The 19,358-nt window shown below is 34.7% G+C and overlaps 2 protein-coding genes and 1 long non-coding RNA gene across 3 annotated transcripts; all 3 read right to left on the reverse strand.

Moving 5' to 3' along the window:
- Positions 1 to 463: 463 nt before the first annotated feature.
- On the reverse strand, positions 464 to 4,265 carry LOC140792218 (O-fucosyltransferase 37). Its single transcript, XM_073143072.1, has 7 exons — positions 4,214 to 4,265; positions 2,266 to 2,581; positions 1,842 to 2,007; positions 1,609 to 1,698; positions 1,218 to 1,501; positions 869 to 1,127; positions 464 to 787 (listed from the first exon to the last, which is right to left on the reverse strand). Exons 1-7 carry the CDS (start codon positions 4,263 to 4,265, stop codon positions 530 to 532), a joined length of 1,425 nt encoding a protein of 474 aa, XP_072999173.1. The 3' UTR covers positions 464 to 529.
- Positions 4,266 to 10,231: 5,966 nt separating this feature from the next.
- LOC140791695 (uncharacterized) lies at positions 10,232 to 10,670 on the reverse strand. Its single transcript, XR_012109618.1, has 2 exons — positions 10,550 to 10,670; positions 10,232 to 10,469 (listed from the first exon to the last, which is right to left on the reverse strand). It is a non-coding gene; the product is annotated as an uncharacterized lncRNA (long non-coding RNA).
- A 114-nt stretch (positions 10,671 to 10,784) lies between these two features.
- LOC140791694 (adenylate kinase 4) lies at positions 10,785 to 17,642 on the reverse strand. Its single transcript, XM_073142308.1, has 6 exons — positions 17,442 to 17,642; positions 14,627 to 14,772; positions 14,423 to 14,542; positions 14,167 to 14,334; positions 13,421 to 13,510; positions 10,785 to 11,161 (listed from the first exon to the last, which is right to left on the reverse strand). Exons 1-6 carry the CDS (start codon positions 17,554 to 17,556, stop codon positions 11,063 to 11,065), a joined length of 738 nt encoding a protein of 245 aa, XP_072998409.1. The 5' UTR covers positions 17,557 to 17,642; the 3' UTR covers positions 10,785 to 11,062.
- Between the last annotated feature and the right edge of the window lie 1,716 nt (positions 17,643 to 19,358).

The following is a 19,358-nucleotide window of genomic DNA, read 5'->3' on the forward strand; positions in this document are numbered from 1 at the left end:
AGAACCGAATGCATTCGGATATCATTTTCTTCATATGGAACGCCAAGCATTTGTACCACCGTTCTGCTCTAAAAATGAATCAAAGCATTATTAAAGTCAATCTATAGCTGCAGAGGAAAGAACGTTTCATTTATCATATTCTGTTGCATTACATGTTTGCCGTTTACCAAGTTACTTGATTTACATCCTTCAGCTGTTTGAAGTTGACATCAGTTAGCCGTCAATACGTTGTTGACTTGCACGTACGACTTCTTTGGTACACCGTCATAACCACCGTAATAACCAGTAAAATGAGTTTGTTCCTAAGAAAAACAAAATTAATTTGTTATATAAGATGGCCAACAGCAACGTGGATCTCATCTGTGTCCTCTATATTACAAAAATCAGTTTGTCGATGCATGTATTCAAAACAAACAAACTTGGTTCTCAAAGCCTATTTACAAGGTATACAGCTAACATCTCGACATATCGAATCTCCCAGCAACAAAATAAAACTAAAAAAAAAAGATACCACCGTATATATATATAGCTACACAAACAGAGGAAGAAGGCGGCGACGACGACGACCACGACGGCACATGCACTCCGGTGCAGGGTACGCGATCACGTCGCGTCCCTTCTTCCTCCCCCGCTCCTCCGGCCCTCCCATCCGGCCTGCATGCACTCGCCTCATCTCCCTCCTTATCTCCTCCTCCGTCGCCCCTGACGCCGCTTCTCTTAGTACGTGCATTATGGCATGCTTGTTAGGCCTTATGTACTTCATGTGCCCCGTGTACGCTCTATAACCCTGCAACCAATTCAAACTCTCATGTAAATATATATATATAACTGAGTCGCCTCAGTGAGTTGGTATGCGTGATATTGATACCTGCATGACTCGGGCCATGTTCCCCCCGTGCGATGGCACGAACACGTCGCTGCTCATCGCCACCATGAAGTCGATCGCCGCAAGGGCCGATGACTTGTTCGTGTAGTGGGTGAGCTCTCCGGCGGTTGCCAACGTCCCTTTGCTGATGAGGTTGGCGAACTCGGACCTCAACGACTGCAATGCCAACTCGCCTCCGAGTGGCTCACCTCCAGCCCAGTACACCCGGGTGCTATTCGGTGCTCCCAGGCCCCTCAGTAACCTTCATCAGTGTCATCATCATCATCAAACTATATATACACACACACACACACACACACACTCTATTGAGTCTATTCCTAATTTTTGTTACCTGGCAACTTGCAGAGCGTTGAGAGGGCAAAGGCCGGCTTGATGGCGTTGGTGGAAGGTGAGGTTGAGCCGACCAGTGAGGAGGTCCGGGTTGGACCGGCGCTCGCGGAGAACGACCCGGTCGAACTCCGGTCCGATTCCCGGGAGGCATCCGGTTCGGACCCAAACGTCCTTCTCGAGCCGGAGGTGGACGGCCACGTACGGACCCCCGCCTCGCATTCGGTTTGCCAACTTTGCCCCCAGCTCCCGGATCGGCGCCGCGAAACGCAGCGCATGAAACGCCACCTGGCCAGGGTATAACAACAACAACAACAACAACAACAACAACAACAAGAGAAGAGTAAGAGATTCTCTATTTCCAATAATTACGTAAATGCCCTTGGGGATACCACCTTGCAGCGTAGCTTCTGAAGGTCCAAAGGGAGATCTCTGGATAGCCTCGAGTCGAGGCCTTTTAGGACCAAAACGCCGTTCTTGTTTAACTGGAAAAGACCAAAACATTTGGGGGGGAGGGAGGGGGTAAAACTCGGCATATTGAGAGATTAATATTAAAACAATTTTATTGACAAAAATTGAAGGGGGAAAAAGAAGTTGTAATTGGTTTAAATCGTTTTATTAATTGGACCTTTTGGGCTAATCGGCTGCGGATCCAAAGGGGTGAAACGTTGCGAGGAAGGGAAGCTTTCGTCGGTGGACGGCTCCGATGCGATGGAGGAAGTGTGGGGACTACGCGGACGTCAGATCGAAGGGTCTGGATGAAGTGATCAACATCAAAGATTTGGGAGAATTCACTGCACCCAAAACCACATTCTTATGTCACAAAATAACTCTTCTCATAGTGCATAAAAAATTAATTACTAACCCATATCATGCGCTAGTAATTGAGAAAAACAAACAGAAAGAAAAAGAAAACCAGTCGAAATTAATCAAAAGGGAACCAAGAAATCCAACTAAATTATAACCCATCTATTAAGGATTAACCCAAAATAATTTATTAAATAAATTCACCACTACTCCATTTCTATGTATGTATGTATGTATGTACCTACCTGGGATCACCCCACACGACATTAACTCTCAGTATCGGCACGACAAGCGCCGCCCCGAGAATTCTGGCGACGATGACGGCGTCGACGATCTGGTTCCTCTGCTGGTTCAACCCACCGGAGACAAGCGCCACCACGAACCGCCGGTCTTCTCTTCCGATTTTTCTCGACTCTCGCCGATACCTGAGGCTGAACTGAATGCACGGCCGGTAGCCCATCCCGTCCGGCTGCCCCCAGAACTCGCGTTCCTCCGCCGTCACGTTCGAGGTTGCAGTGCCGGTTTCGAGGACTTGTGGGGAGCCGGGGTGGAAGAAGAGGTCTGGGATGGATGAGAGGAAGAAGGAGAAGAGGAGGAGGAGGAGGAGGAGGAGGAGGTAGAGGTAGAATGTTAGGGGGATGTTGGGTTTTCTTGGAGTAGTATTGGAGATCAGGGGAGAGAGGGAGGTGGGAGATGGAGTCGTTGGGAAGGTGGAGGAGAAGTGGAAGAGGTAGGAGGAGATGGGTTTTGAATTCTTCTTGGGGATGAAGGTTGCAGCAGGCATGGTGAGGAGGACACTTCTTCTTCTTCTTCTTCTTCTTGCATGGAGTGGGATTCGCTTCAATTGAGGAGAGAGAGAGATGGAAGATAGCGTTTGTGAGATGATGGTATTAATTTGTAGGGTGGATTCTTGCATGGGTTTTGGCGGGCTGAGACGGGTGACCGTTAGTTAGTTAGTTAGTTAGGAGAGTTAGTTGGGGCCCACAATTATGTGAGTAGTTTAAATAAGAAATAGCCTTGAGATTTTGTTGATGATGAAGTTACCAAGAATTCAAGGGAAATTTTCTTTTTTTCTAATTTTTTTTTTTTGGGAAATATAAGTTTCATAGGAACAGTAGTAGTTTTTGAGAGAAATGAGAAAATCCCATTAGATTAAAGTTTTTTTTTTTACATAATTGCAATTGAAGATTCTTTAAAATACCATAATAGTCACTGATTTTTTTTAACCCTCTTCAAATTACCATTACATTGGCTAGTTTTTTTTTATCACAAATTTGTAGAATGTTCCTAAAAGATAATTAAGAAAGTTATAAAATATAAGTAAAACTTTTTCTTTTATAGTAAGAATAATGGTACTTAAGTTCTTACAAAATAATAAAATTTTCTCTTCTTATATTATAATATCATTAGAACCATTTGATGCAATTTATACTAGCGGCAAAATATCTAATGTTAATTAGAGGTCATGTTTGACAATGGTTAGTTAGATCTAATTACGCAAATGTGGTCGTCAAGTAGTTCAATAATTCAGTGACAATTGTAATATTTTAAAGAATATAGTAATTATTATAAGATTTTAAAAGTTTTCACAATTGTATACAAATCTCTAGATTAAATCATATATATAGGAACAATATTAATTGTGTGATAAGCCAATGAAATGTTTGTCAGGAAATCTATGCATGCTTTGCGATTGACAAAAGCTAGCAAATTGATTAGAATGTTAGACTACAGAGTTTCAGACAGATATTTTATATATAAAAAATTGCATATTATTTATATATACTTTGCCTCAAAGATAGCTTGTTCAATTTTGACATTAGAATACAGTTCATAAATTGTTACAGAACAAATATATTATTCTTTACAGTTAATTGCTCAAATATCCAGTTAAACTCATGGCAAAAAAACTCCCAAGATTATATCCATGAGGAATTATATTACATAACAAAACCACCCAAAGTTATTTTCCTCTAACTTGCTTTTTTTTGTTTAAAATTTTCTATTGATAGTTTCCATTGTAATTTCTTCTTGGTGTCTCGCAGGATTATGTGTGCCTAGGTCTGCAATAGTCAGAGTTACCAGATGCTAAGCTCTCTGTGCATGCAGTGCCATTTGGAAAGTGTGTCTTGTATTATTTATGGATGTTCCATTCCTAAGTGCTTGGGAATAGTTGCACTGTCTGCCACTGACTCGCATCTCGGGAGGCCTTTACTGGACCAGATCGAAATAGGGTTATGTACATTCTTATTATGAGAATGGGTCATTTGAGACATTTTTTTATTGTGCTATTTAAACTTTTAAGAATGTATTTCCTTTTTGTGTTGAAGATGACGCGGCAGTTTTGGGCTTGTTCATAGGCCATTGTCCAAACTCTCCCTTTCTATTGTGCGGTATTATAAGAATTAAAATTTTTTTCCCCTCAAAAAAGAAAAAGAAAAAAAAGAAGAAAAATACATTCAGTCTAGAATAAGATATGTATGTTTTTTTTTTACAAAAAAAATATTTCAAGTATTTGCTTAGTATATTCGTAAAATTAAGAGAAAGGAACACACTAATTTGCATGGTTCGATAAATTACCTATATTAATTCTAAATATATTAATTCTTATGAGTCTCTAATTAAGTTAGCAATATACCTAATTACTCGAGTTAAAGTTCTTCATAGATGTTTAATGATAGAGTATATCGGCCTGTATATCCAGACTTATGGATATGATTATCCCATTAATCTTCTTTAGGTTTATATTTGAAGAAAAGTAGAACGAGAAATATACAATAATCTTAATCTACTCATATATATCCAGCAGAAAACCAAGACCCAAAAATTAGGTATGATTGGTAGTACTTAATCTCAATCCTCTCTACCTTGACTGTATGATTGATAGTACTGAAAAATTAAAATGGTGGTCAAAAGCTTGGAAAGAAAAATAATAATCAACCTTAGTTTTTCTCCTCTCTCTCTCTCTCTCTCTCTCCCCTCTCCCTCGCCCCTAAAATTTCTATCCGAGAATTTGTTCTCTTACCTAATTTCTTCTCTTTAGTCTTATAATAAATTGACTAATATTAGCTTGATATACTTGTTATATATATATATCCATATGTATTAGAGCAGCCTGAGAAGGACCAGACCAAAGATTATTCTAGTCTTAATTGTGACACCCTCCTAGCTTTTCTCACTTGTCTCTTGGTCAAAAACACTACTATGCTTTCAAATATTCTATAAAAGTGATGAATAAGCATCTTATTAACTCTTAATTATCATAATCAACGCATAAGATGATGCCACACCATCATTTCTTTTACAATGCTTGTTTGTGAGCTAAGGTATTTTTTCTTTGGGTGGTCAGTAAACCATTCCTAGTTATTTTTAATTGTTATAAAAGAGATTATTTTTTCAATAACCAGTTACAATAAAATCCATTTGGTTTGCAATTAATGTTTCAATTTACTTATACAGTATCAAAGTATAGTAATTATTAGAATATATAAAAGATAAATTATCCTAATTCTCTAGGACTATGTAGGTTTATCGGTGAGTTATCAATAATTATAAACATTATTAATTTGTAAATGAGTTAATCTTGATTCATTCGTTTCGGCTTGAAATTAATCCAACGAGCATTCCGCTTTTTAAACCTCAGTGAAAAGGATTATAATTAGTGGGAAAGAAGTCAGCCGTTTTTTTTCTTCTTCAATGGCCTCGATTGTTTCTATTGAGAAAATTAAAAGTCAACGCCAATTTCTAATTCGATACATCATACGTATATATGGTTGACCAGCAATTAAAAAACAAAAAGAGAGCAGAATGATCATCAAAATCAGACGATCATGGAGTCGTTGCAAAATCTTAGTTAATATCTTAACACGTGGTTTAGAGAACAGTTCGACAGCATGACAAGTTAGAGTAACATCTAAGAAGTATTTAGTTATGAATAATAATTCAGCGACACATATAACTTGAAACTTAGATTAGATGGTTTAGTATGCTGGCTAAAACTTGGTGAGATATAATATATTTTTATCTAGAGAAGGTTGATATTTTATCTGGCCAATATTTAATTTTTAGGTTCTTAAATAATAAAAAATAAATAAAAGAAAAACACCTTGTGATTGGCTCCTTGAGGGGGTTTACATGCAAAAAAATCCTTTAAGAATATAATTTTCTACTTGCCTAACTTCAACATCATTGTTTATAGGAATAAGGTCGCTACTATTTAGGCTGGTTTGATATTTGATTCAAGTAACGTTTTGTGGTCCAATTAGACCAACCAATTTTCTTTCAAGGCTTTGAAATAAACAAAGTCCAAGAGAATTATCCATCCAAACTCCTTAAAAATTATACTCTCATTTACTTTGATTAATTCTGATAAAAAGTTTCTTTAAACTCGTCTCCATCTTCACCTTCATCGACAAGCTAAATCAGTGCTATTTTCTTGGTTAATTATTATTTGTAGTCTATAGTTTTATATACTTGATAATAAGGTCATGCTACCAAATATTGATATATATATATATATATATATATATATATATATATATATATATATATATATATATATAAAAATGCTTTACATTTTAGCATAAGCTGCTCTCAAATAAATAAATAAATAAGTGCATCTTTGTTATTTCAACTATTTAAATATGTTAAAAAAACATTTTAACATAACCAAAACTCAAGGCTGCGTGCGTGTCACGTGCCAAGTCCGGCCTAATCCACCGGCGGCCGCCAGCTCCCCAGTTTGGCTCGGTCTCTCTCTCTCTCTCCCCCCTCCCCCCTCCCCGCCCCAACCCTGCATACCTTTCTATAGACGGCACCGACTTTCCAACTACACGACCACGTCCAATTCCACACCTCAGACTTTGAAAACCAGACGGAATTTATTACGATTTTAATTACGATTATGAATCATCTTAACCCCACGATCTTTACATCATTCAAACCCACCAACCTAAGTACCTAACTCTCTCTCTCTCTCTCTCTCCCTATGCATATATATATATATATATATATATATATATATATATATATATCGCTTCTTTGTCCGTCAACAACGTATTGCCACCAACCATCATGTCTTGTTCTCTATGTAGATGGTTTGTTCTCTTCATCTTCATCTTCATGCTGTCGGTATCTCCTCTTCTTCTCACTTCAGCTCGGCCATTGAGGTTGCCAGCCGATGCGGCCGCAGACCGACCGGAGTTGTCTTTGCTATCTTCCTCGGTGTCGGAGCTCCTGCAAGTCTTGCCCAAGGGGCCTGTGACATGGTCGGGTCCGTCGACTTGCACCCATAACCCTGGACACGGACATGGTGGCACTCTGAAGTGCCCCCTGAGGTTGAACCAAGTCGCTCCTTCGACGTAGAGGAATATTAGCAATATTTTATGTTAATGATGATGGGCAGTAGAATTTTTATCTTTATTTTTCTTCACCATTTTCTTTTCTTGGATGCAATATGCACGAGGCGAGAGACCAACTTGAATGGTTTTACAAGATCTTTTTCTTTAATTTTAGGTTTACTTCTTTCTTTTTTTAATCTCCCTCTCCAAGGATGTTGAGAGGAAGGCGATTCGTTCATTTTGATTCATGTGAGAATATTGAAAGAATAAAACAAATGTTACACTATTTCTATTAATTTACTTGAAAGAATATTAATTTTGATGTGAGATTAAGTAAATTAATCAGGACTTAATTTGATGTGAGTTGATATCACTCCTTTAAAAGCATTTATATCACTCCTTTAAAAGAGCAAATAAAAGAAGAGGAAATTTAATATCCCTAGATCTTTAACTTAATTTTGAGTTGATTATGTCAAACTTTCTCAATCATATATGATCTAAAAGTCCTAATAAATCAATCCTAGAAACACAACTATTTATACAAAAAAGAGTCTACAATGACTCAAATAAAATGATTTTATTCACAAATTTACTAGTATTAAAATATTGCTATTACAATTAGTTTACTAATGGTAAATCGAATGATATTTGAGAATAAAAGCAGCGGTATATATAGTTGGTGAAAGAATATGTTATAGATCATTGGAGCATTAAGTATGCATTTTTCCTAGAATACTAACTTTACATATTAGCAGCCATTTCAATTAGAAACTGACTATGAGAGTAAACTCATTTTACTGCACTTCTACTCTGACTATTATCTTATTGACTGCTATGTGTTGTATGTAATTATGTAAAACTATATTTATTCATAGTAAAGCAATGCATTATATTGAAACATTTCTTAGAATTTTGATTCGTAGGTTAAGTTAGTCGATTCAGTCGAATCGAGTTAAGTTAGTTAGTTAAATTTATTTATTATTTTTAAATTTAAATAAAGTGGATAATTCATATGTGGATCCTGTCTGTTAGGATGTTACTCCTATAAATAGGAAAGTGGTTATGAGTTGATAATTATCGTAGAATTAATCATTGAGTTTAGTTATTTTATTATCTGTCTTTATATTTTATTTTAGTCATTAGATCGTTCCTATCTTCATAAGAGTAGATTGTAGCCGTAGAAACTCTCAAGCTTTCAAACCCTAGTCACCGTCTTCCTTCACGAGCCATCTTACTCTAGGCCATCTGTACAATTCTTGCACTCTTTTATTTTTAACTTTTTATCTCAATCTTAGATTTACGTTAAGATAAGCTATTAGAACCCTAAATTCTAAGTTTACTACCCACAAAAAATATCATAATTTTTTTATATTCATATCGATCCAAATTTGATTGGTAACAAATTTTGACCATCAATCGTGAGTCTGACCTTCTACTAGTACTCTTATCATATTGTGAGAAATGGAATTAGGCTATAATTTCCTTGCATGCACAATTAGAGAATACTTTCCCGTATTCCTGTTGTACGTATACACAGAGGATGTGGATTTTTATTGTTCAATGCTCCGTTAAAAGTCAAAGAGCACCTCGAGTCATTTTTAAAAGTTTTTGACCGAACTAGACCCATCTTTATAAATATATATTTTTTTTATCAAATTAGAATGACGCTAAAATTTATTACCAAATAAAATTTAATTCACTATAGCCCTAACAAAAACTAAGTTAAAGAGATTTATATACATACAACGCTGAACAGTTCAACGTTTTTATTATTAGACAATTTTTTATCATAACTACTAATAAATTAAATTAAAAAAATTATATACATAAAATATTGATCAGTTTAATATTTTTATTAGGGTCACAGTGAATTAGACTCTATTTAATAATAAGTTTGAGCAGTAGTCAATTTCGGTAAAGAAAATTTAAAACAGGACTAGTTTGGTCAAAACCTTCATTTTTATCCTACCAGAAACTGAAAAAATAGATAATATTATGTTACTTAATTTTGAAACTAAAGAAAGAAAAATCTAAGATATTTTCATTTGACTTTCTTTTAAATATAGTTTCTCATTTATTTTCAATATAACCTAAAAAAGATTTTTTTAAGAGAATTAAGATCATTTTGCAGCTATAATTATTTAACTCATATATGTGGTAATTGCCCATTAAAAACTATCAGCATGATACTTTTGCAATATTTTAGGTACAATGCAGGGGTCAAATAATAAATATTTATATAGTAAGGTATGAGTAACAATAAAGGTAAAAATAATAACGTACATTAGTCCTAATTCTTTTATTTAGATGAACCTTTTGGCATAAAGTCTTTTAATACTTTTGGCAGCCATTGAATGCAACAACATAGGTTTGCGAAATCTCCCCTCAAACTGAAAGAAAGTGCATTCTATCGCGAATGAGAGATTTAACTCCGATTGTTAAAAAGGCTCACATTATATGAATATTCTTGGATTCAAATTCCAACAGCAACCCTTCAGCTGAAACACAGGTTAAATAGAAGGATGACTGATATTAAAAGTAGCTCAATCTTTATGATGAAATTATTCATCCTACAACAATGGAACAAAATGTATTTCCCTAACAACCTGACTCTATTTCACATAGAAGCAAAAACTTTATAGTGTCTCAATTAAAACGACGCTGCTAATAGTTGAATTCGAAAATATCATAAGCTCCTTTTAACTATCTGAGAACAGTCCCAATTGGCCAGCTCTGCCCATTCTTTAGATGATCAATATGTGCTGGCCATCATGTCAAAGTATTGATGATATAGTATTGCAATATAGAGAAATATTTTCTCTCAAATAATAATAATAATAATAATAAAACATAAAGAAGTATTTTCTCCAAATTTGTCATTCAAATTATCTTCTTCGCATTACTAGGAAAGATACTATCTCCTTTGTTAGGAGTTTCCATGTAAACATCAAACAATAAGATTCATAGCACATGTCCAAGAGGAATATTATAGAATAAACCTCTGAAAGTCATGATCAAGTTGAGGTCAAGAACAAGAACAAATGAATATTGCAATCAAATAAGCCTCTGAAAGTAAGATAAACCTCCTTTTGTTTTTCTTGTAGTGATGCCTATAAATCCACCCAATAATAAAGTTGTCACCACTCCTGTAAGAATATGAATTCAGGGAAACAGTCTTGAAATTTCATACCTTTTTGTCTTCCAAATTCTTATTTATTCAAAGTTTTCGCCACTATCTAGCAGCCATTGTTTTGCCAATTTCCTTCAGACAGAAGCATGCGGTAAATATCTTAAAGCATGGTCCCTTTTCATCTCACAATGTAAGCTAAAGCCTAGACAAAATCCATACCTCAATAGAACTCCAAAACCAGTATCTTTAACGTGAACGATATGCATCTCATGTAACATGGAACTGCTGTTTCAACTTTTCAGTCAAACAAGAATAAGAGCCTAAAACTGGATTTCTTTGAGGAAACATAGCAAATATTTCCAGATTCATTACAAAACTTTCCAAACAAATTACTTTGGATCCAAATTTCTCATGACCTCGAAAGGTGAGCGAGTCGATGTTAAGTATCTCTTGAATGAGTCTAGGAGGGGAAAAGGAATGGGGCAGGCTTCCTGCCACTAATGTATTAGGTGCACATGCCCAGGATGGTTTGAATAGGTTATCAGTTTCAATAAATAAAGATGGAGAGATTACTCAAGAAAGAACCTTTTGAACCTCAGCAGTCACTACTTGTGGTGGTTTCTCAGCATGAAGCTCAGCCACAATACCCTTCTTAGAATAGTAATCAATGACCTGCAGAACAAAGAGTAAAATGTAAAGTGAAAACCCTGTATTCTAGGATAGATGCAGTCATCGAACCTGAGAATACATAATATTTTATAAAAAACGTTAAAGGGTTGTTGATTGCAATAAGATGAAATGTGATGATTTAGAAAGTTTCATCGTTATGTCTCTACATATGCAGCCTAGTTTCAACTTTCACACACATTCATATGCCTCTACATATGCAGCCTATTTGCAGTAGGCCATCTAAGGGAACTATATATGTTAACACAGGATAATTTACCCACCACCACAACCAACATAGCTACATAGATTGCTTCCATGAAAACAGTATTAAAAAGTTTATAATAATAATATGGAGCATTATGTTAGAAAAAGTCACAGAGTAGCTAGTAGAGTGTTTCACTCAATTTGGTTTCAAGTCAAAATTTTCAACATTGAACTTAATATATCAAAAATAATAAAGATATTGCAAATATTAGATGTCTTTGTCCATTTAAATTAATATGGTCAACTTCATTAGAATACTACGATTGACACTTTATAACAAAGTGACAATCTAATCAACAGGAATGATTGAAACAACATGAAGATGGGAGAAGTTTACTAGATAGCTTGAGTTATAAGAGTGAAGCCAAAGAAAGTTGCCAAAAAAAATCTGATTGGGTTGCAAGGGTCATAGGAGGGGCTTGACAAAGGAAAAACTGGAGAGATTGGAAGCGCACGATGGGGAAGTAAGGTTCTGTCAGTAACATGTTTACTTACATTGTAGGTAATGCATTTGATTTCATACCTGCAGGCTCTGCATTTAGAGCATATGAGGGATCAAAAGAAAATGAGTTACAAATGGATTACTTTATCACCAGAGTTTAGCTCAACTATGGGAGATAGGAGAACCATTCATGATGTTATCAATATCATCTTGTTTATGATTTATCGAATTGCTAGTCTTATTTTTTAGTTTCTTTGTTTTCTTCTCAGTTTATTGCTTACTGGGTAATTTAATATATTAGACAATGTAGATTAGTGATGTGGCCCAGGGTAAGAAACATAGAAATATAGACAAAAATAAGAAGATACATAGGTCCATGCCCAAGAAGAAAGGATAGGGCTTCAATGGATCTCTTTTTTCTGCATCGAAGTATCCCTTCCAAAGTACAAGTCTAGAATAGCAAGATAGATAAGATAGATCGAAAAAAACCCACCACGCCGTGAGGGAAAGAAGGCAAACCCACCTAGCTGTGCAGGAAAGGAAAAGCGTGGAATCCCCTACAAAAGTGAAGAGGGAGGAGAAGAGGGGAAGAGATACATATAGAATCTTCCATAAGAGTAGTATTTTTTTAATTTTCCACTATTTATAAAGAGACAGGAGATTACATCACATCACAAGCTAAACTTACCAGAAACTAGGACTCCTTTAATTTCAAAATCAACAAAATCCTAACAAAACTTATCTAAGAACAAACTAACCACCAAATCTCTTAGATTTTAGGAGTTCAAAACAAATAAGTTATTCTAAAAACAAATTTAATTTTTAGCTAAAAATATATCAGAAAAAAATGAAGATCTAATTCCCATCAATTAGGTTGACTAATGATCAATACCAAATTATAATATATTCAAAAGATTATTCAGATAAATATAATATAATTTGGTTCCACGTCACAAATCCAAAGAGGCCAACAAGAAATCCAACCCCAACGTCGAGCTGAGAGCAACTACGTCCATGTCTATTCCCAATGCATACTGCGAAGCCGAGCACGACATGATTATGTCTTATAATTGCTGAGATTCACTCTTACAATTCTAGGTGATTCTCTTGAGCATTACAAGTCCAAAAACTTACTCTGTTACTCATCCTTTGATTTCTTACACATAATATGATAATACTCTCGTTAGTTTAGTCCTTTATCAAGAAAAGAAGAAGAGAGTATTACTACACAAAAGAGCAACAAATTTACAGAAATAGAGCAACAAGAACAAGTCAACTTCATAACTAAGTGATGCTTCTTTGGCGTGCATCTCAGTCAGATCCCAAGAACTAGTTATCAACAATGAGAAGTTTATATCTTGATTCCATAACAATGGTTATGCCCATACCTAAATCTAGCCATTATAATAAAATGCAATTTAAGCATGAGAGTAGGAAAAAGATAGAACTAAGTATGTAGAATAACCTAAATAACTATATTAATTTAGTCATATCTTCTTAGCAAGTAGAAAGAACTGAAAACATGAGGATGTGAATGCACTAATAAAGGAACATACTGGTTCTGTTTGTCTATGGAAAGCTTCCAGCCTTGATTTAAGAACTGCTGCTGTATCATCTTTTCTTTGGATTAAAGGCTCTCCTGTGACCTTTAGATAGGTAAAGAAAATGTTAGTAAACACATATATGGAACTGCAACCTTAAGTGAGATAAAAAAGGGGGCCATAATACATGACATCTTGTAAGAAACAAGATTAGTAGCTTATTCATGTATAATACACGAAAAAATGGGGGAAAAATAAAAATTAGAGGAGAAATTGAGAATGCAATAAAACTCTCAAGATTATGAGTAGACATTTCAAAGAATTAATAGAGAAAATTATTTTCTATAAAGCATAAAAGAGGAAGTCCTTTAGTCTTGCTTGAAGAAAAAAGATTTGACCAACTGGAAATTCTTTGCTAGAATATGTTATTTAGAGAGCTTTACATTTTTAGACAGAATGAAATCAAAAACATTAGCTAATCTAATTCCTATTTCTCTTAACTTTGACATTTTAAGTTAAAGGTATATTAGTACAGGAAGAACCTTCTGCATGCTTTTCTTAGTAATCTAGAAAAGCAATACAAGACAAATTTCTGCAACCATACCAAACTGGCCTGTTTTTTGAAAGGTAGTTCACTATCAAATGGTTCTCCAGCCGTAACTATTATTCAACAAGTTATCTGCTTGTAGATCTATAACTTATAAAGACAAACATAAAGGCTTCATTAACATCAAATCAGTGACTAGTTTTCACCAGCTTACATCATCAATTCCTGGAACCTTTGGAGGTGCAAACTTTGTATGGTAAGTCCTGCCACTAACTTGATGGATCCATCGACCAGTAATCCTTTCTTCCAGTATAGCATCATCAATTGCAAAGTTAAGAACCTTGTCAATTTTGGCACCCTGACTTTTTAGCATCTCATCGAGCTGCAATCAAAAGTACAAAGTTGAGAGCACATCAACAGAAAAAAAAAATCTAGAACCAATGATATACATTAAAACACATTTAGTAAACCTTTTCTGCTTGGACGACTGTCCTTGGAAATCCATCAAGAATAAAGCCCTTTTGGCATGAAGGCTTTTTCATGGCTTCATCGATTATTCCAACAACCAAATCATCAGAAACAAGCTCCCCCTAGAGGAGGCAACATAAGTCATGATTAAACCAAACAGTATAATTCTATAGAAGTACATTCATATCTAAATTTGTAAAGAGTACCTTATCCATGGCTTCTTTAGCTTTTATCCCTAAAGGAGTCTTAGCAGCAACAGCAGCTCTCAGCATATCACCAGTGGCCAAATGACATAGACAATATTCATCTTTGATAATAGGTGACTGAGTACCCTTTCCAGATCCAGGTGGACCTACCAGTTTGAAATCATTATTTAATAGCATAAACAGTGGCCTAGAAGTGTGATTGCCACTACTTAACGATAAAAGGAGAAAGGAAACTATTAATTATGAATCCGAGAGGGTTCATAGTTATATTAACATGAAAATGTCTGGTATCACTTGTCTAGATAAAAGATCATCGATAAATATAGTTTTGAGCATTTTCTCATACTATAGGGAAATATACGTAAATTGAAACATTTAGACATCTCAAGCTTTAGCAAATTAAGGCTTCAACATACTTTTTCTTCCAAAAAATTGAGAAGGTTCTAGCTTTGTTTTTTATGTCATCAAGATATTTACTTCTAAGGAGAAGAACTGCTGATGATACAAGAGACCTCTACTCAAGGAGGATAGCTATTTATATTCTCTTCAAACAGACTCAGAGTATGAATTTGTCCACCACATAGTGATAAGTGAGAACAATTATGGTTCACAGGAAAAGTGCATACCATAAGGACCTTGCTGAAAAAAAAATGAAAATGTTCATCTATACAATCTTGCCTATTTTCCATAAACCAGCCTTATTCAGCTGATCCACGTCTCACATGGCCCCATCCAACAAGATCAGAAACTGTAGAAGTAACCTGGCACCCAACCATGCTACTTTAACTGTACTTGAATCTCACTAAATAGTAAATCCATCAAGAATATTGGAATTAGTTGGAAATGCTTACACAACTTGAAGTAACAGCTCGTTTGCTTGGCCTAACTAAACCCAATTACCCAACTGAATGAATTGACTTAATCATATAAAAATTTATTACAATTAAACTTTATAATTGATTTATTCTCTGTCTTGTATCCTATTTTCCATCTTAATCTTCTTCCAACGCTTTAATTCACACGTCGAATTCATCTTTGCTCCTCTGATCTCTTCCAGTGGTTTGTGGACCATGGAAGCTCACTACTGCACCTTCGTAGCAAACAACTTGGGTAAAATTCCAGATTTTGATTGATATTATTTCAGTTTTCATTTGTGTTGTTTTTTCTGTTGATATCCTTCCACTGCCTATCCATAATTTCATTGATTCCTCTTTGGCCTACCCAAAAATCCTCAAACTGGCACCCTTTATCCCTAATAAAAGAGACATTCAAATGTCCTACTGCTAATTGATTTTGATTTGGATTTCTTCCGAAAATTGAATAACATCCTGGATGAAGTGAATTTAATATCCAGAATACTTGTAACTATCATATGGGATAGTTTAACTTGAATTGTGGGCTTATGATTTTGTCAACAAAAGTAAACAAGGCCCTTCACCATTAGGCAACTTCTTTCCCTCGTCACTTGTGACCTTCCTTGGCTGGAAGATTATGCATTTCTCATGGCAAATATAGGGATTCCTGTATCAAATACATCTGGCTCATAACAAGTGACACATTCCAGTAGGTTGAAACAGGAAATGTAAGGAATTCTGGATAGCAGAGTAGGCGAATGGTGCAGCAATGCGGACAGGCAAAGAAGAATATAATTCACTTGGGGTTTTTGAGAGAGTGGGAGAGATGAAAGAACAAGGATTAGTAATCTATGATGGAACTTTGGTGGAGTAAAGGGACTAAGTTCGAGATTATTATTCAACATTAACAATTACATTGGGTCACATGTAGGTTTTGGGCCTTTTGGCTATACCCGTGTCAATGCCACTTGATTAAACTTTTGGTCAATGAGATATCCAAGGCCTAATATCACTATGATAGATAAGCTAGTGATAGAATTTTGTATGACCCAAATAAATCTCACGTCAAAATCAAGTTTGCGGATCTGGTTCTCTGTAAATAACATTTTTAACAATTGCAACTTGCAACTTCTTTGCCCCCTGTCATCCATTTTTCTTCATATACTCCTACAGTTGCATGTAGGAAAAAGTGAAATAAATCCAGATTTGCATAAAAAAGTATCCAAATTCCTATATAAAGCTACAAATGTAGCACAATTAAGTTTCTAAAAATCCATTGTCAAATAAGTGAAAAAAGAATTGAAACATCCAAGGCAAATGCAAAAGGTGAGACCTAAGTTTCGCGTGTGAACAAAGGATTAGGCGGCAGGCAAAGATTCAGATCCAATACCTACTAACTTGTTATGTTGGTCATCTGTTTTTTGCTGACGCAAATAAACTAAATACCTCGCACAGTGAATCAAAACAGATACTACTAATTCCATCGAAAATTGACCCCAATTAGAACAAATTCTTATGTTGGTCTTTTTTGCTCTTGCATCATCTTGTTTGGCACATCCCCTCTAAATCTGATTCTATTACTTTCTAAGTGCTTCTTTACCTCAAGGAATTATATTTCCTTCCCTCCACTAACATCATTAACTTTCCATACCCCTCGCTTCAGTAAGCCCCTAGATCTTCACTTCCTTATTAAGAACAATGCAGAATTTAGAAAAGAGAACAAAGCATCAATCATCCACAGACGTAAAATTTTCATTCAAACTATGTTTGATCTCACAAGCCCATTTCTCATACCGCTACGAAATTAGGAACTATTATAAACGAAAAAGAAAAGGTCAAAATTTTCAATTAAAAAACATGGACACAAGCCAAGATGTCTTAAGGTAAGACAAGGCCACATTGAAACAAAGAAGGAGAAAAAATAAAATAAAATAAAACAAATAAAACGAAGGGCGAGATACCAATAAGGATAAGGCGTTTGTCGGGCTTGGATGCGCACTTCATGCGGCGGAGGAGCTCCGTCATCAGATCCAGCGATGGGATCTCCTCCAAAACTACGCCGCCGCTGCTCCCCATCTCGATCGATCTACCGTCAACTCACCTATCGATCGATAAAACTAAAAATTCGAAAAGAAGAAGAGAGAATGAGAGCAAAACGATACTGCCTACTGGTCTGTTTTTTCTCTCGGTAAAATAGTCCTGCGGAACTGTTTATTAGAAGATGATCCGTAGCCGAGCGCCGTCGATCCTGATGCTTCGAGATTCATAAAATGGAAGATGGGAGAGATCGAGTGGGTTGTTGCAGTTTGAGGTTGTTAGATAAACTGCTCTCACTAAGACTAACCTTTCTGTTGGGCAGGCAGTCAACTTGGCTCACTTCTCGCCCGAGAATTCCTCTTTGTCCGAGTTACACTTCAAGACACCAGACGAGTTATTGACTAAACTAGCCCTCCCAAACTTGCTTTTTTACACGTCTGGCTCACTTCAAAGATATAGACTAGAGTTTTTTGACCAAATTAGCCCGTCTAAATATTTCTTTTACCAGTCTAGATAAAAGTGTGTTTTGAGAACCGTTGAAACAGTTCACTAACTTTCAAATATAAGTTGCTAAATTTTAAATCCTTTATAAATATTACTTAAGTGTGAAAGAGAAATTTTGATATAAGTGGATCAATAATTTATATTTGGAAGTCGATTTACATAAAAATTTCTCTAAAACTTGGCAAATTGTTGTAAAGAATTTAAAATTTTCATGTAAGTCGTTAAATTAAATCAACAATACTTTTAAAAGTCACTGATTGGGTCAACGGTATTTAAACGCATATTGTCTTATATTTAAGTTTAGAAATGAATTAGATATGTAAAAAAAATTAAATGGTAGACTTAAAATAATTAAAGTTTATGTGACTAGGTGAGTTAGAAAATCGCTAACTAGGACTACAATTTTTAAATATAACTTAATTTAAAATTTTACAAAAATTTAAATTCTATTTAGAAAATTGTTAAATATGAGAAAAAATATTTTCATATAAGTTTCTTTCCGATTCACTGACTTCAAAATATTAATGACTCATATTTAGAAATTGTTATCCTAGTTAGTAATTTTTTTTAACTCACTTAATTTTGTATTTAAGTTTCTAGATGAATTAGATAAGTGATAAAAATATTTGGCAGATTTAAATAGCCAATAACTCCACTATGTTGTACCAACTTTTTTTTTTATAAAAATTTATTAAACACACAATGTTTTGGGTTATTTGCACCGCAAACTCGCTTGGTTTTTCAAAACTGTGCAGAACTAAAATTTTATAGTTTAACTATAAAATTTGTACTTAAATTATGAACTTCATATTTAAACTACAAAATTATATTAGTAATTCATAATTTCTACATTTAAGTATAAAATTTTATCTGTAATTCATATTTTAATATTTAAACTAGGAGCTATTCGTTCCATTGTAGATAGATTCTTACTATGAAGAAACTCCGAATACACTTTTTTTTTTCTATACAAGTCTCTTCTTTTTCTTCTTATGTTATTAATTCTTCTTTTTCTTCATTTTCTTTATTTTTGTTGTTGTTTCTTTCTTTCTTTTTTGGCGGTGCTATTTTTCTTTTATCTCTTAATTTTTTTCTATATAAGTCTCTCTAATCACTCTTTAATTAAGAGACTAATTAGAGATAATTTAAATTAAAAAATTCTTTAATTAATGTTTCAGAAACAGAACTTAATCTATATTGCAAATAAATTACAATATCTACTTAAAAAAACTGTGAATTATTGTCAGAATTTTATACTTAAAATATAAATTTTGTATTTAAACTATGAATTCTTCGTTCCATTGTAGATTTGAATCTGCAAAATATCCAAATATAAA

The sequence above is a fragment of the Typha latifolia genome, chromosome 7, assembly GCF_019914945.1.
Source record: "Typha latifolia isolate L0001 chromosome 7, TyphaL0001v2, whole genome shotgun sequence".
In the NCBI taxonomy this organism is placed as follows: Eukaryota; Viridiplantae; Streptophyta; class Magnoliopsida; order Poales; family Typhaceae; genus Typha; species Typha latifolia.

Bases quoted from the DNA above. Each gene is read 5' to 3' on its own strand.
- LOC140791694 (XM_073142308.1), bottom strand. From the start codon at position 17,556: ATGGGGAGCAGCGGCGGCGTAGTTTTGGAGGAGATCCCATCGCTGGAT. The intron at 14,773-17,441 runs GTATCTCGCCCT...TCAAACTGGTAG, and splicing joins CAAACGCCTTATCCTTATTG to GTCCACCTGGATCTGGAAAG. The intron at 13,511-14,166 runs GTAAGCTGGTGA...ACCTATCTAAAG, and splicing joins AGGTTCCAGGAATTGATGAT to GTCACAGGAGAGCCTTTAAT.
- LOC140792218 (XM_073143072.1), bottom strand. From the start codon at position 4,265: ATGTACATAACCCTATTTCGATCTGGTCCAGTAAAGGCCTCCCGAGAT. The intron at 2,008-2,265 runs GTAGGTACATAC...TTTTGGGTGCAG, and splicing joins GTCGTGTGGGGTGATCCCAG to TGAATTCTCCCAAATCTTTG. The intron at 788-868 runs GTATCAATATCA...AATTGGTTGCAG, and splicing joins ACATGGCCCGAGTCATGCAG to GGTTATAGAGCGTACACGGG.